The 16,442-nt window shown below is 50.4% G+C and overlaps 1 protein-coding gene across 1 annotated transcript; it reads right to left on the minus strand.

Annotated features, from left to right (window-relative positions):
* Positions 1-192: 192 nt before the first annotated feature.
* TMEM222 (transmembrane protein 222) lies at positions 193-16,090 on the minus strand. The gene is made up of 7 exons (XM_037149763.2): positions 16,039-16,090; positions 12,836-13,031; positions 6,035-6,119; positions 4,578-4,609; positions 2,357-2,453; positions 2,141-2,271; positions 193-1,227 (listed from the first exon to the last, which is right to left on the minus strand). The coding sequence occupies exons 1-7, from the start codon at positions 16,088-16,090 to the stop codon at positions 1,140-1,142; spliced, it is 681 nt and encodes a 226-aa protein (XP_037005658.2). The 3' UTR covers positions 193-1,139.
* Positions 16,091-16,442: the final 352 nt, after the last annotated feature.

Consider the following 16,442-nt stretch of genomic DNA (forward strand, 5'->3'; position numbering starts at 1 on the left):
GGAGTGGTGGCAACTTCCAGAGCCTGGGCCCAGGGCAGGATACACCCGAGGGATGCTCCCTCCCTGTAAGCCAGGCGCTGGACGGGGACTTGACCAGACCCCATGGCAAGGGCAGAGGTACCCAAGGGCACTAGGGAGATATGAGTTAAAGAGGTAAAGAGACCATTGAAGAGACAAAGCAAGGACACTGTCTGGAGTTAAAACTCTTTATTGTACTGTCCAGGGAGCCCTACACATAGGAGTCCGTGGGGCAGGGGTGAGGGGACAAAACCCTTCCCACAACACAAAGAGAAGAGGGAGCCAAGGCAGGTGGGAGGAAAGAGCTCCCCTTCAGCCCCCGATGGCACTGGCTGCTCTGATGGCCCCCACATCTTGGACCCAAGGGGCGCCATCACCAGTGTGAGGCCCACACCTGGGGCTGAGCCAGGCTTTGTTTCTACTGCGCTGATCTGCAGGATGTCACTCTGGACACGTCACTGTCACTCATTTCTCCAGCCTGGCTGGGGGAGGCCAGGCCCCAAACTGCAGGGGGAGACGGGCCCAAGTACACGAGTGTCCTGGGAGCGTGGGAGACGGGGCTGTGTGGTCTGGAGGACCCTGGGGGTGGGGCACAGGCTAACCCTAGTGCAGCTTCTGGCCAAAGGGGGCTCGTCCAGCCTACTGGACAGTTCTAAAGGCCAGTGGTGAGGGCTCTAGGGCAGCTCAGCTTGTGGAGACTCCTAGCATACCCCACCCACTCCAGGACCACAGCCCTGACAGGAGGACAGGCTCCAAATGCAGGTCTAGCCCGTCGGATGGGTCCACATGTCCTCCCCTCCCCTGGCAGGCGCTGAGCCGAGGCAGGCAGTGCAGGAGCAGCTCTACAGAGCCAGGTAGGGCCTTTCCGACAGACGAACAAAGAAGGTCCTTGAGCATGGGGGTCACAAGCCTGGGAAGGAGGGGACAGGGAACTTCCGAGTGACCAGTGAGACACAACATGCAAACACACAACCCCACCCACAGCTCATCCTCAGTCCTGTTCCAACCCAGCAAGCCCAGACTCCTGGGTCCAAACCAGCAGCAGGCCTATCCCTGCCTTTTGGGGTGAGAAGGGATCAGGAACCAAAAGCAGTGGCGGGTCCAGGGCCATGAGGCAGCCATCACCGCAGGTTAAAGACCAGACTGGTGGTTAAGATGATGCCCAGGAGGAGGACGAAGGGTAGCCAGGTCTTCACGAAGGCCCCGACGCTGACAGAGAGGAGAGGGGAGCCTGGTGAGTGGGGGTGTCACCCAGAGCCCCATCCATCTAAACCCAGAAGGCATTGCTGCCCCTGAGGAAGCACCTGGAACCACCGCCCCCTAACTTGGTCAACCAGGGAACTGGGCTGGCAGCCCTCACTATGGGGCCGCCTGGGCCGGGCGGAGTCAGCAAGGGGTAGTGCAGCGCTAGCTCTGCCTCGGCCTCTGCACAGCCAGTTGCAGTCTTCTCGGGGGGCCTCTAAAAGCCTCTGGCTATAAAAAGACCCCTGAGAGCCTCCTTTTCAGAAGCTCTTACTGATGAGGGCAGCTAGAGGAAAGCTTGGGGAGGGGCCTGTCGGCCCAGGGGCACGCTGGCTCCCAAGTGGGCAAGTCACTCGGCCTCTCTGGGCTGCCTTTACCTGTGAATTGGGACTAATGCCTTTGACCTCACAGAGCGTGAGGGTGTGGCTTCCAAGGTCCTCCTGGGCCACCGCTGGGGCCCACCTGCCCAGAACCCGGCCTCAGGTGATGGATGCTGGGAAGGGAGCCTGTGGGGCAGTCGTGCGCCCTCCCGCGAGGGTCTGTCAGCTCACTTGACCTGAGCGCAGCGCTCTGTGCAGTAAAGCCTCCCCGAGGGGCCAGAATCACTGCCCCTGTTCTACCAAGACCAGCTGTAGCTGAGAGGCCAAGGCGGTCACCTAAGATCTCACAGAGAGCAAGTGACAGAGCTGGGCTTGGACTCAGGTGAAGCTGAACTTCAGCATGGCTACCTCCCTCTCTACCAAAAACTCAGCTAGTTTCTGGAAACTTCACAGCTCCAACCAGCATCTGCTCTGTCCCTGCTGGCTAAAGGACTCCAGAAGTGGCCCTGCTGGCACCCTTGGGAAAGCAGCCCCGGGAGGGCGGCAGGTGGGCAGCTCACCTGACATACTTCCCATAGAGCAGGCAGAAGAAGCAGAGAGTCACCATGTTCCAGTTGGTGCTGTTGTTGTAGTGCATCAGGTTCAGGGCCAGCGCCACGTGTGAGTGGCAGTTGTCACAGCAGAGATTGTGCTGGAGATGAGGGAAGGATGGGGTCAGGCTGGGCTGTGGGGGAACCGCCCACCCCAGTCCTCACTTTCAGGAGCAGCTCACCTACCATGCGGTGCTTGTACTCCTCAGAGGCGTCATGCACAGCCGTGTCCCACGCGTTGGGCCCGCTAGCATACACCCGCGCAGGGTCCAACTTCCAGTACCTGAGGGGAGAGGAGGGTTCTGGGCACTAGCTCAGCTCCACCAATGTTCCCTGATACCCGCTCTGCGCAGGGCCCTGAGCTGGTTGCTGAAACTGCAGGGGTGAGCCAGGTCCAGGAAAGGAAAAGCCACGTCCACGTCCACGTAACAGTGTGAGACGCCCAATGCCGTGTGGATCCTGGGGAGGACAGGAACCAGCTCAGCTGAGGGTATGAGAGGCTTTCTGGGGTGACACGGAGTCCAGTTTGAAGGAAGAGGGGTTAGCCAGGCGCAGAACAGGGAACAGCCACTCTAGGCAGAGGGAACGGTTCGAACAGAGGAAGAGGCACAGAACTGCAGTGTGTACCAGAAATCAGGGCGGGGGGTGGGCGGGGAGATGGCATGTTGGAAGGCGAGGCCGGGGATACAGGTGGGGCCGTGCTGGCGGGGCCTCGAATGCCTGCCTGAGGGGTTTATCCATCAAAAAGCATCCCCTCATCTCTCCAAGTGGGATACGAGGGTGATGGGAGAGTAGCTGGTAAACTAAAGCTCATGAATCTCAACTAGCTGAGACCCCAAAGGGAGTGCCCGATACAGGAGCCTAGAGGGGATTTTCAATAGGATGCTGCCGCAAGCACGCCAGCCACAAGGATTCTTTTTTTCATCCAAGGACACTTTTCTTATTGCTTTTAGAGAGAGAAAGGGAGAGAAACATTGATTGGTTGCCTCCTATATGCACCTGGACCAGGGATCATATCCCCACACTAGGTTTGTGCCTCGACTGGGAATTGAACCCACAACCTTCTGGTTGTGGGAAAATGCTCCAACTGAGACACACCAGCCAGGGCCAGCCATGAGAATTTTTAAAACATGTTAATACTTGACTTTCTCAGGGGCATTGACCTTCCCCCCCCTTAGACTGTCAAATAAAAAAATGGCCCTAGCTGGCTCAGTAGATTGAATGCCGACCTGTGAACTGAAAGGTCGCTGGTTCAATTCTCAGTCGGGCTCATGCCTGGGCTGCAAGGCAGATGCCAGGCTGCAGGTGTATGAGAGGCAACCGATAGACGTATCTCTACCACGTCGATGTTTTGCTCCCCCTCTTTCTCCTTTCCTTTCCCTAAAAAAGAAAGAAAAAAAAAAGCAGTGGCTGGTATGGCTCAGTGGATTGAGTGTGGGCTGCAAACCAAAGGGTCATCAGTTCGATTCCCAGTCAGGGCACATGCCTGGGTTGTGGGCCAGGTCCCCAGTTGGGGGTGTGAGAGGCAACCACACCTTGATGTTTCTCTCCCTCTCTTTTTCCCTCCCTCCCCCCGCAAAAATGAAAGAAAGAAAGGAAAGGAAAGGAAAGGAAAGGAAAGGAAAGGAAAGGAAAGGAAAGGAAAGGAAAGGAAAGGAAAGGAAGGAAGGAAGAAAGACAACAGCCAATACAATACCCATCCAGTGTGAATGAGTAAAAAATAGACCTATTTTTTTTTAATCAGACTGGCAAAAAATATATTTTGGCGTGCCACAGATTTTTAATAATTAGTTTCTGTGTGCCATGAGATGAAAAAGGCTGAAAATCATTGGCCCAGACACCGGGGACCAAGAGAAACCAACACGGCCCAGGCGGGCACCGCTCTCAGACAGAGGAAGCCAGAAGGCTGCCTCTGCCGGGTGGGGCACCAGCTCCTCCTGGGCCTGGCTCCCTCTGAGCACGGCTGCTGCGCGCGTGCGGATGACGGAGGCACTGTGTTCTGGACCACATTCGAGGTGGGCCCCTCGAGAGAGAAAAAATTAAGTCCAAAAATCCAAGCAAATTAGCAACAGTTCTCAGAGGGCTTGTGCTGCTCTTACTCTCTCCACCCATAGCTTTCCAGGGGAGTTTCAAACAAAGGCCCCCCTTACACCTTAAAGGATGTGTCTGCTCCTCTGGGGGCAGGAGAAAGAGTCCAGGTTTTGGAGTGAGAAAGACCTGGGTGTGAGTCCCAGCTCTGCTACTTCCTGTGTGATCTTGACCTAGTCTCTTCCCTTTCCTCACCCTTCCAACTGGGTGGAAAACACGGCCTTGCCGAGCTGAGGCAAGGCCTCGCTGACCTGTGGACCAAGGGCCCAGCCAGGAGGAACCGGCCCCAGGGCCGACCGCATGGGTGTTCATCACTTACTTGGCAGGCTTCCCAAAGGCCATGTTGTCTTCCTGTTGAGGGACAAAAGCAGAGGTCAGTGGGGAACATGCATCCAGCTGGGAAGACAGACCTGGGTCGGTGGTGGAAGTGCAGTGACTTAGTATGTTGGGCAGGCGGAAGTAGGGCCCAGGCCCACTCTGGGGCTGGCTCGGCGTGCGAAGTGCTAGCAGCAACGCGTGTGGGGCAAGAAGGCAGCATGGCAGGGGTGTGGGAGCGCCATGTGCCATGACCAAAGACTAGGGGGGCCAGCCCCATGGTGTGGCTCCCAGTAATTCTCTCTCTCTCCTGGGTCTCATTCCTTCCAAGTTCTCTGGTCAATCTCCAATCTTTGATCACAGGGATGAAACAGGGCACCCTCTGACCTCCCGACCCGACAGCGGTGCCCACACAGAGAGCCCTTCTCTGCCTGTGCCCATCTGACTGCATTCAGAGCAGAACGGTGAAGGGGGCCAGGGCTGGAGAACCCTTCCGTGAGGGGGGCATTTCAGTCAAGTCCTAGATGTCCCACATAAGATGTGTGGAAGAGATGCAGGAACAGATTCTGGGTTCAGAATGTGCTGGCAGCTGGTCAAAGATGAACCACCATTAAAGTAGGTGACAGTGAAAGTGATGGGTGTGAGCGCCCTTTGCTGTGTTAAGATGATCACAACTACTATTAATACGAACAGGTTGGTGCCACTCCACCCTTTCATTTCAGCCTTTGATGAAACTGCACCCTCAAAACAGGTAGGATGCGCCCTGGCTGGTGTAGCTCAGTGGATTGAGCGCGGGCCTGTGAACCAAAAGATCACGGTTCGATTCCCAGTCAGGGCACATGCCTGGGTTGCAGGCCAGTTCCCAGCAGGGCACGCATGAGAAGCAACCATACATTGATATTTCTCTCCCTCTCCCCTTCCCTTCTAAAGATAAATAAATAAATAAAATTAAAAACAAAAAACAGGCAGGATGCTTGGAACGTGCCCACCTCACCCACCTTGGGCACAGCCCCCCAGAGACCTGAGAACACAGCTGATTCATTGTAGAAGGGCCACCCCCTCTTCTCCATGGCCACCCCCAGGACACCGTGTCAGCCTCCCCTGTACCCCCACCTTGTGACTCCCACCTTCTGAAGGTCCAGAGATGTGCTTCCTGATGGTCTGACTCTCCACTCTTGCCTCTAACCCCTACCCATGTCTTGGGAACCCAGGGGTGGGCAAAGGGCTGGGTCAGTTACTTAAGAAACCTTCTGGCCACACTGCCCTCCTGGCCTGTCCTGGAGGCAAGAGAAGGGGTACAGGAGTCAAACACTGGTGAGGAGCAGGGGGCCAGGGCTGGGGCTGCGTGCTGTCTGCATTCTTTTGCGTCTCGCAGAGACAGGAGGCTGACTGCAGGCAAGACAGGCCGGCCTTTCACCTAAGCCTTCGAACCCTCCCGAGTGGGGAGGAATGGGAACTCACCGAGACAAAGTAGGGGCCAGCAAAGTCCCGAATGACTCCTGTGGATGTGCAGATGCCCATATGGCCAATGATGGGGAAAAACCACCTGTGAGGAAAAAAGGACAGGGAAGGAGCTGAGCCTAGGAACATTCCACCTAGTGTGAGAGCGTGTGATGGGGACACTGTGATGAGTGCTGAAGGGTGGCTACGGGGCTGGGGACATCAAGGAGAGGGGCAAGTGCAAATGAACAGCACAGTGGGATACCACCCACTCACACAGAATATAAAAGGGCAAAAACATTGAGTGGGTGAGGCCCTGGCTGGTGTGCCTCGGTGGGCTGAGCATCAGCCTGCACATGGGAAGGTTGAGCATTTGATTCCCAGTCAGGACACGTGCCTGAGTTGCAGGCCGGGTCCCCAGTTGGGGGTGCGTGAAACTGATGCTTCTCTCCCTCTCTCCTTCTCTTCCCCGCTCTCTAAAAAAATAAATAAGCCCTGGCTGTTGTAGCTCAGTGGACTGGGCATGGGCCTGTGAACCAAGGGGTCGCAGTGCAATCCCCAGTCGGGGCGCACGCCCGGGTTGCGGGCTGGTTCCCAGTGCACACGGGAGGTGGCCATGCATTGATGTTTCTCTCCCTCTCTCCTTCCCTTCCCCTTTAAAGATAGATAAACAAAATCTTTAAATAAATAAATAAAATCTTAAAAACAAAACTGGAACTCTCAATCACTGACAGTGACAGTATAAATTATTTCTATTACTTTTGAAATCCTGGCAAGCACAATGTCCTGTGCCTCAGCAATTCCACTCCAGTCTCTACGCCCAACAGAAACGAATGCGCGTGGCTGCCGACACCCTGTGCGAGAAGGCTCACAGCACCATTATGGCAAAGGGCAGAGAACAACATCTGTCGAAACTCATGACACTTCACACTTCAAATGCAGGGTCCAGCACAAATAACACCCCCCTTTTATTACAAAATCTTTTATTACAAAACCACAAGCACATAATTCTGTAGTGTAACAATGTCACACTCAAGCACACCATATGACATTTTAGGTGAAATGTTCACACTGAAACTATAAATGATCACACCCACATTATTACCCTACCGACCACACTCAAGCAGGCGTTCCTTCTGCTGGATCCTGTAAATGCACTTTATTATTTGTCAATTATATCTCAATAAAGCTGATTTAATAAAAATAATGAAATAATCTCAATGTCTGACAATAGTAAAATGAGTAGGTAAATTGGGTTACAGCCACATAATGAAATAGTAGGTAACAATGAAGAAGAACAGATTTCTGCTACACACAACACATAGTTTCACAGACATAAGACAGAGGGAAAGAAACCTTATGCAAAGGTTTCTTCATTGAAGTTGGCCACAAACTTCATTTGTTTTTTCCCCTTAAGATGGCTCTAGTAGCACTTAGTTGTCTTTAACTTCATTCAAAACAGTTTTGTTAGATTGTATTGTGACAGCTGTCATATCAGTGTGTATAAAAAAAACTTACCAAAAAGATCTGTGCAGTGTATGGAGAAGGCACTGTGATTGATCAAATGTGTCAAAAGTGGCTTACGAAGTTTTTTTAATTAATTAATTAATTAATTTTTAGAGAGATGGGGAGGGAGGAATAGAGGGAAACATCAATGTGTGGTTGCCTCTCACATGCCCCCTACTGGGGACCTGGCCTGCAACCCAGGCAAGTGCCCTGACTGGGAATCGAACTGGTGACCCTTTGGTTCATGGGCCTGCACTCAATCCACTGAGCCACACCAGCCAGGGCTGCTTTCCAAAGTTTTACGCTGGAGATGTCTCACTGGATGAAGCTCTGAGGGTGGGCGGACCAGTTGAAATTGACAGTGATCAAATTGAGACATTAACTGAGAACAATCAATATTATATCATGTGGGAAATAGCCAACATTCTCAAATATCCAAATCAATAAAGTTATTGGTGAAAATGAAAAATGCGTCTTTAATTCATAGAAAATACAGACTTCTTTGTCAACCCAATACATACTATTCCGTTTACATGCAGTTCAAACACAGTCCAGAGTAATCTATAGGGCTAGAAGGCAAGAGAGGGGAAATCTCCATGGTAAAACCGACTGGCATAAGGAAGCCCTTTGGGTATTTCAAATGTTCTCTATATTGACCTAGGTGACATGAGTATACATATGTAAAGACTCATTAAGCTCTATATTTAAGACTTATACATTTTATGGCATATGTTATATTTCAGTAAAAATTGTCTTAAAAAGGTAGGGGAGGCATTTAAACCAATCTGTGGGTGGGGGTAGTTCAAGGAAGGCTTCCCTGAGGAAATGATGAAACTGTATGTACAAGGGTGGAGATTAGGAACTAAAAGTTCAAATTCTTAAAAGCTGTGGGCATTTTGTTCTGGCTGGTGTGGCTCAGTGGACTGAGGCCAGCCTGCGAACCAAAGGGTGGCTGGTTGATTCCCAGTCAGGGCACATGCCTGGGTTGTGGGCTGGGTCCCCTGTAGGGGCGCGTGAGAGGCAACCACACATTGATGTTTTCCTCTCCCTCCTTTCCCCTCTCTGTATAAGCAAACAAACAAATAAATAAAATTTACAAACCTTTAAGAAAATAAACAAATAAAGTGATGGGCATTTTAAATAACCAAATCTCAGATGGATTCCCATAGGGAAAACACAAAGGAATCCTGCACTCTGTCTGTAGTCTGAGAACCACGGCCCTAAGGGCCTAGGTAGAGAAGAGAATGATCCCTTTTAAGGACTCACAGAACCAGTGGCCAAGTGCTGGTCTCAAGGCTGTACCCTGTGAGGGAGGTGGCAGCAAAACCACGGGAGACACAGCTCAAAGAAGTGATTATGTGAGGCTGAGGCAGTGGTAAGACTTCACAGATGAGGTGACTTTTTACCTCACCTGTAAAACATCAGGATGCCTACAGGCAGAAAGCAACACGCTAACGCAGCAAAGCGCAGCATGAGTCTGCAGAGTGGTGGTGGTGGGGGGGGCTCAGAAATGGAGGGGAGAGTGGCCAGTTCAGAGGTTATTCTGCAATACTGGCAGGAGAAGGTGGTGACCCTGCCCACAGTATTGTTGGTGGTGGTGAGAAGCCAATGGAATCAAAGATCTTTAAAGAAAGACTGGACAGTTTTATGACTCTCTAGAGGACACAGGTCTTCCCGGTCTGCAGCCTGAGCACCTGAGCGGATGAGGTCCAGAGTGGTTTTTTGAGAATGTCAATTCAGATTCCATCATTCCTTTGCTTAACACCATGAATGGCTTCCTGTTACACTTACACTTCAAACTCCTTTCAGCAGTTTGGTCCTCTCATGCCTCTCTCCAGCTGCACTGCCTGCCTCTGGTTCCCCAGGTACCCCAATGCTTATTCTGCATTTGTCTCTGCCGGGAACACTTTTCCACCAGAGCTTCAGAGCACTGGCTGTTTCTTACTGTTTAGGCCTCAGCTTGACTGGAACTTCAGAGATCTTCCCTGATAGCGCCTTGTGGAGTACTCACACACAGCCCCAGGCGCCCTGAAGCCCATTACTCGGCTTTAATTTCTCGACGGTATCAACTACTTTCTGAAATGACCTTTACTTACATGGTTACTGGCTCTCTCTTCCCACTGGTACATAAGCCGCAAGAGAGCAGGATTTCCTCTTATTTATGAGAGGAAACCCCAAGTCAATGCCTGGTATGCAGCTGGAGCTAAGTATTCACTGACTAAATTATGAATGAGTGAATGTCCCACATTTAAGAGTAGAGTCAGGCTCTGAAGTCAGACCTGGGTTGAGTCCTGACTTTGTTTTGAGCAAGTTGCTCATTCCCATCTCTGTGAGAGGTGGATAGTAACGATAATTACCTCAGTGGGTGGGGGTGGGGGGTACCGTGAGGATTAGGTAGGATATGCTTGCAAAGTGCTTAGCATACTTCCTTGCACTTGGTAGTTGCTCAATGTTGTTATCATGACGTGTTCAATAAATAAATATATGCTATATAATTGGCTGGACTGGCAGAGCATAAGTTGCTGAAGACCCATAGTGGTCACAGGATGGACACTCAGAATTATGGGAAAGTATTAACAGTATTCTAAGTATTCTCTGGCTTCTTAGACTCTAACCTCAGGACCCCTTTGCCCCGTCTAGTTGGGGAGATCTGGGACCAGCACCCCATGTACCACAGCTATGTTGCCAGCTGGTGATGGAAATTAAGAGTGAAGGCTGGAAGCCCTGGCTGGTGTAGCTCAGTGGACTGAGCACAGGTCTGCAAACCAGAGGATTGCGGTTCAATTCCCAGTCAGGGCACATGCCTGGGTTGCAAGCCAGTTCCCTGCAGGCCAGTTCCCAGCAGGGGACGCACTAGAGGCAACCATACATTGATGCTTCTCTCCCCCTCTCCTTCCCCTCTAAAGATAAATAAATAAATTAATTAATTTAAAAAAAATAGAGTGAAGGCTGGAGACAACAGCAGAGCCCTGGGTCCAAGGAAGTGCCAAAGAACAAACTCTCAAATTATTCATCAGTCTGGAAGCTTCACGAAGGCATGCTCCACAGCTGCTTTCTATGTAGACCTAGTACATATAGGTCCTCAACAACTACATATTGAATGAATGAGTGAACGAATCAATGAGTTACTGAGTCTGGAGCTTCTATCTGGGAAGGTAGAATACCTCAGTGGAAAAAGCCCCATGCTGGCTTCTAAGCCTTTTTTTCCTCATCTATAAAATGGAGAAGACAGTATCTATTTCCATTAGGTTGATGTAAGGACTGAATAAGATAGTGAATATGTTTGGCCCAGAACAGAGTAAGTACCCAATGTGAGCTGTTTTTATTAGTAATAGCTATTATCTGGCTTTTCATGAAGAATTGTTAACATCTCTGAGGGGTGGACAGATCTTGGGATTCAACCGCCTCCTCTCCGATCCCCGTCCCCCAAGACAGATGACAGGTCCCTGCACCACATCTGCTCCTCAATCTGTGCTCTAGGTCAGCAGTCACCACAACGCACCAGGAGGCAGTTCATGTCATTCTCTCTCCCTACTGCTAGGGGGTAAGTCTTTCTATGGAAACACGAGCCCTTTGATGGGACTCTCCGTTTTATTCATCTTGGTCTTATGAACACTGTAAATAGATCTAAAGAGAAACAGGGTAGGAACTGCTTCTGGCCCAGATGACTGCCGATTACAGTGCCTACACCTCATGTTGCTACTACCTCTCTAAAGAGCAGAGGACTCCACAAATGTGTTTTTGAGAACAGAGAAAAACCAAAGAGATCTTAGGATAACAAGATAGGTGTTAGCAAAAGCAATAGATCCCCTGGTTATCCCTCCCACTTATTCATTCTTTCATTAATATTTCATTTTCTTCATAGCACTAATCACTATCAGAAGTTCTCGTATTAGTTTACTTGTTTACTATCTCCCTCCGCCGTGATTTAAACTCCATGACGGCAAGAACCATATATGCTGTATTCTCCACTGTATATTCTTATCACCTAGAACTATTCTAAAGAACATTAAATGAATTAATGAACACTCTTTCTTTTGTAAAACACCGATGGGTTGCCTCCCTTTTGCATCTCAATTGGGGATTGAACCTGTAACCTAAGCATGTGCTCTGACCAGGGATTGAACATTTGGGTGTACAGGATGTTGCTCCAAACAACTGAGCCACCTGGCCAGGGCCACATTTTCTTATATATTTTATTTTTAAAGAACTCAGACTTAGATGTTCTTAAACAAATGCATAAGCATTTGAAAACGCAAAAACAAAGTATTTTTACATAAAACAAGAAAGAAGGTCATTTTAGGATCAGCAACAGATAAGGCCAAAAATGACCCCTTCTCCACATCAGTTGGCTGTTCTTGATAGAGCAAACAAAATTATCCCATCAGGTGAGACAGAACAGGACGTAGTAAAAGACAGTTATGGTGTCAGAAGCCTGAGTTTGCAGTGCCTCTGCTTAGTGGCAGGTGTCCCCGATCAGGATATTGAATGACTCCAGACACTCGGCTTCATCATCTGAGAAGATAATTTGTATCTTAGAAAGTGGCTGTGAATCGCTTCTCGGCCTCTTGGCTAATATCAAGTGAAAGTAGCTGTGAAATTCAGAGAAAACGGGTGTGAAAGAGCTTGGCCAACTGTCCAGGACTGTGAGGAGTGGTTATTATCAGCTGTCAAGACCCAAGCATGAGGGCAAACCAGCTCTCCACAACCAGGAGCTCCTCGCTAAATGGCGGCAGCAATATCTCTTTTCCCTCCTGACAAACGCTAATGCTATAACATAAAAAGAACCTTTGTTTGAGAGGCCAGCACCCTGGGACCTAAACTGAGATAGTGTGTAATCTCTAGTTTCACCTGTAAGACAAAGGGTTGGACTCCCAGGTCTCTGGTGATCCTAACAACGTTAACATCCCAGGAACCCCTATGGTCCCAACCAAATTCTTCCAGACCCAGCAGGATGTGTCTAGCGTATAGGAAGTGATCAGCAAGCATTTGCTCAATGAATGGAAAAACCCGAATGAATGAAGATGTCTTCTCAGACCGTGTTAGGGGCCCTTCTTCTGTAAGAACTTCTTAGCCACAGACTCTTTGCCGCCGGTCTGCAACTGTCTTTCTCCCTGACTAGACCGGTGCAATGAGGGCGGGGAGCGTGTCCCATCATCAGTAGAAACTGGCACTGCGCCGGACAAGATCTGAAGGCCGGACCGAAAGGAAGGGGTTGCTGTGGATCGGGGCCGGAGGGTGGCCCGGGGGCGCCCTTTGGATGCCGCGCGGGTCCAGGCTCTCCCCGTCCCCAGGCGGATACCAGAGGAAACTCACGTAAGCACCGGGATGGGCGTCCACACCACGCAGTAAGGGAAGCGGCTCCGCTCCACGTCCATGGCGCCGCAGTCGGAGCCGCTAAATTGCTTCTTGTCCGTCTCGGCCGCCGTCGGCGCCTCCACTTCCGCCATTCCGGGCGGGGGTGGCGACGGCAACCGGAGCGGCAAAATCTCTTCCGCTTCCGCCCCGCCCCCTGTGCATCATCACTTCCGGAGGTGGGTCCGCACAGTTTGGCCTTCCCCCCGGGAATTGGAGTCGAGTCCCTCGGGGCCCGGCCTGCTTTCTACCCCCATCCTTCGGTACGCTCCAGCCCCGTGGGTTTGCGCCTAAGGGATTCCCTGAGGCTGCCTCAGGTCTGGTGCGGGAGACCAATCAAGACCTCTAATTCATTAAGCGGAGGTCGTGGTCCTAAAAGGTGTGATACAGTCTTTATCGAGCACTTCTTCGGTGCCAAGCACTTGACATAGTTTTTAATTGCCATAAATTGGTTAGACATGTGAATTTAGGTATTTCCTCCAGGTTACAAGTGAGCAATTGAGGCTCAAGGTGTGGTGAGTGCCCACGACTCAAACCCAAGTCTGTCTCCCTTGTCCTTTTCAGTCAGTGATCTCTCACGAGGCAGTGGTAGCACAAAGGACAGTAAAATATTGTGTGTGGTGTGTGTGTAGAAGTAGGGGAGACTTGCCTGAAGATAGTTGAGCTGAGTCTTGGTGTTTACTAGATGGCACAGGAGTAGGGGTGGAGGGATACGTGCAGCCATGCAAAGAAAGGACTTAAGAGAGCACAATGTACAGGAGCGTGAATATCACCTTGGCTGGAGTAAATCACAAGCTGTATATGTGACCCGATCCCTTCATTGTGCAAATTGGAAAACTGAGGCTCAGGGGAGTTACATAATTGTCTGAGCTCACGCACAATCATGTAAAGTTAGGTTCGAATCTTGGATTTTGGGAGGCTTTTTAAAGGATGCCAAGATGGACAAAATAGAATATGCTGGGGTGGCAAAGGGAAATGGGGGAACAAGGAGGAAGACAACAACTAAAAACCAGGCCAGAGGGAGATAGGGACCCGTCTACTCAGGAAGGTGGGTGTTAGGCCTTTTGGGGAAGGTCTTTCATTGAATTACCTTCCTTCAATGCTGACCTGCAAAAAAGCTGCTGTCCTAACGCCTAATATTTTAATGTGTTTTGAGGAATATGTCTTCATTATGGAACTCCAAGGTCCTTGATTTCAGTAGCTAGCATAGTTCCTAGTGCAGAGTGGATGCCCACTGGATGTTTAGTGGTTTATTGAATGATTGAATGGATGTTTTATAAAGGCCTCATAGATACCACAAGTGAAAATGATTCTGACCCACTCAAAATTTGTTGAGTATGTTTGTGCCTCTCCTGTGACCCATGTGTAGTGGGTGATCCTTGAAGGACAGCAACCAGCATCTAGCATAGGCTTTGGAATAAATTAGATGTGCAGTGTTTGTCAAATGAATAAATTACATTGCTTCTCAATTCAATCACTACAGCTATCTAATCTCTTCTGAATCACAGGCTCTGAGGAAGGTCTGTGCCTTAGACATTCTTTTACCATCACTGTCAACACACAATTCTAGCACAGGGCTTATGGGTGCCCCTTAAGCACTTATTGGAGGTATGGATGAACAAACAACCTCAAGTCTTTCTTAGACCCTGTCACAAATTAGGCAGTACTAACACAAGTTCTGCAGTTAACCTGACAACCTTTGGTGGCTTCCCACTGAGCTCTGGATAAACATAAATATCTTACCATGGTTCACAAGGCCTGTGTCTGCGCCCCGCCCTTGTGTCTTCACTACACTATGGCTACCCTGGCCATTTTTTAGTTCCTCTTATGTGCCATGCTCTTTCATACCCAGGAGTGTGGCACACACTGTTCTCCTCTGAATGAACCCCCTGACCTCCAACACTTAAACTGGTTAGTTTCCACTGATCTCATAGTGAATGTCACTTTCTCAGAGATCCCTTCCCTGGTCACACAATCCAAATTAAGAAGTCCCTGCCCTGGCCGATGTGGCTCAGTGGATTGAGTGCAGGCCTGTGAACCAAAGGGTCACCAATTTGATTCCCAGTCAGGGCACATGCCTGGGTTTGGGCCAGGTTCCCAGCAAGGGGGTGCACAAGAGGCAAGCACACATGGATGTTTCTCTCCCTCCCTTCCCCTTTATAAAAATAAATAAGTAAAATCTCTTTTAAAAAGAAAAGAAAGAAAGCCCCTGGCAATCTCCCTTGGAACCACCTGTTCTGTTTCCGCACAGCACATTTGTGGCTGTGTCCTTTTGGATTCCCCCACTAAGCTGGAAACTCCTTGAGGGCAGAAACTCTCCGTTCATTTCTGTAACCCCGATGCCTAGTAGTATGTAGAACATAGCATTTGCTTAATACATATTCGCTAAATTGAATTAATGGCAAATATTTATAAGCTTGGTGTCACATGCCAGCTACAGACAGACTTAAGGGCACCAGCCTAGCTTATCACCTGCTACCTCTGGGTGCTCCAAGCTTTTTGAAGGGGCCCATGGAGGTTGGTAGACACAATGTTCAGGAGTAGGGTCTGACCAGAAAGCCCTAGCTCCCTTCCCCACAGCCTGCCCCACCTTATCCTTGGCTTAGGGAGCTGCAGATGCAGGCACATGAGGAAGGCCAGGTACCTGGTGGGAGAAGCCAGCTCCTTCTCTGACTCCTCTGGTGCCCCAACTCCAGGCTTGCTCCTCATCATAGCCCACCCGCAGGGCACCCTCTCACACATACACATCACCTTGTTTCTCTCTCCCACTCTGAAAACCTCTTTAGCCTATGCCCTTGCCTCCTCTGCTGCTGCCACCCATCACCCACAGCCAGATGGGAAATCTCCATCAAAGACTAACACTTCCTTCCAGGCTCGGGATCACAGCGGGGTCCTGGAAGAAGCTCCTCTAACAGAGAGCTCAGGAAAGGATAGGGCTCATAGCTACCCCTCCCCCCAACACACACCCCGACCTAAAATAGGAATGACCATCTGGATCCACTTATAGGGCAGGCTAGGGGAGGGAAAGAAGGCAGAGCTGGGACTGTTAAGCTGGGAAAGCTTGGAGGGTAAGATGTTGCTTGTCTGAAGGGTGAATTCAGGGCACGTCCTCTCTTGGTGGAAGTCCCCTCAACTGGCCCCATGTACAAGTTTCCAGGGCTCACATTCTACCTCCCAGGCCGTTTCACTCCTCACTTGGGCATTCAAGGCCCCCATGGTCTGGCCCCAAACTCCAACCTTCTCTTCCAGCTCATCTCTGTCTACCTTGGGACTGGCTTTGACTTAACCTCACCGGGATGCCTGCCTGTCAGGCGGAAACCTGCCTGAAACCTGCACCGCATACCTCACGTCTTTGCTCACACTGTTCCTTCAGCAGAATGCCCTTCCCCTCCTCTCCTACACCACTTTCAAGGTTTCTGGCAAATGCTCCCTCTTTGCTCCCCGAGCACGAAGGCTGTTTCTACCTATTGAATATTCATGTGTGCTTGCATTAGCATTAGCTGTTTACATATCTGTCTCCCCCAAGAGACTGTGAACTCCTTGAGAAGGGGACTGACTGGATCTATTG

The sequence above is a fragment of the Artibeus jamaicensis genome, unplaced genomic scaffold, assembly GCF_021234435.1.
Source record: "Artibeus jamaicensis isolate MK-2021 breed Jamaican fruit bat unplaced genomic scaffold, CSHL_Jam_final scaffold_847, whole genome shotgun sequence".
Taxonomy (NCBI): domain Eukaryota; kingdom Metazoa; phylum Chordata; class Mammalia; order Chiroptera; family Phyllostomidae; genus Artibeus; species Artibeus jamaicensis.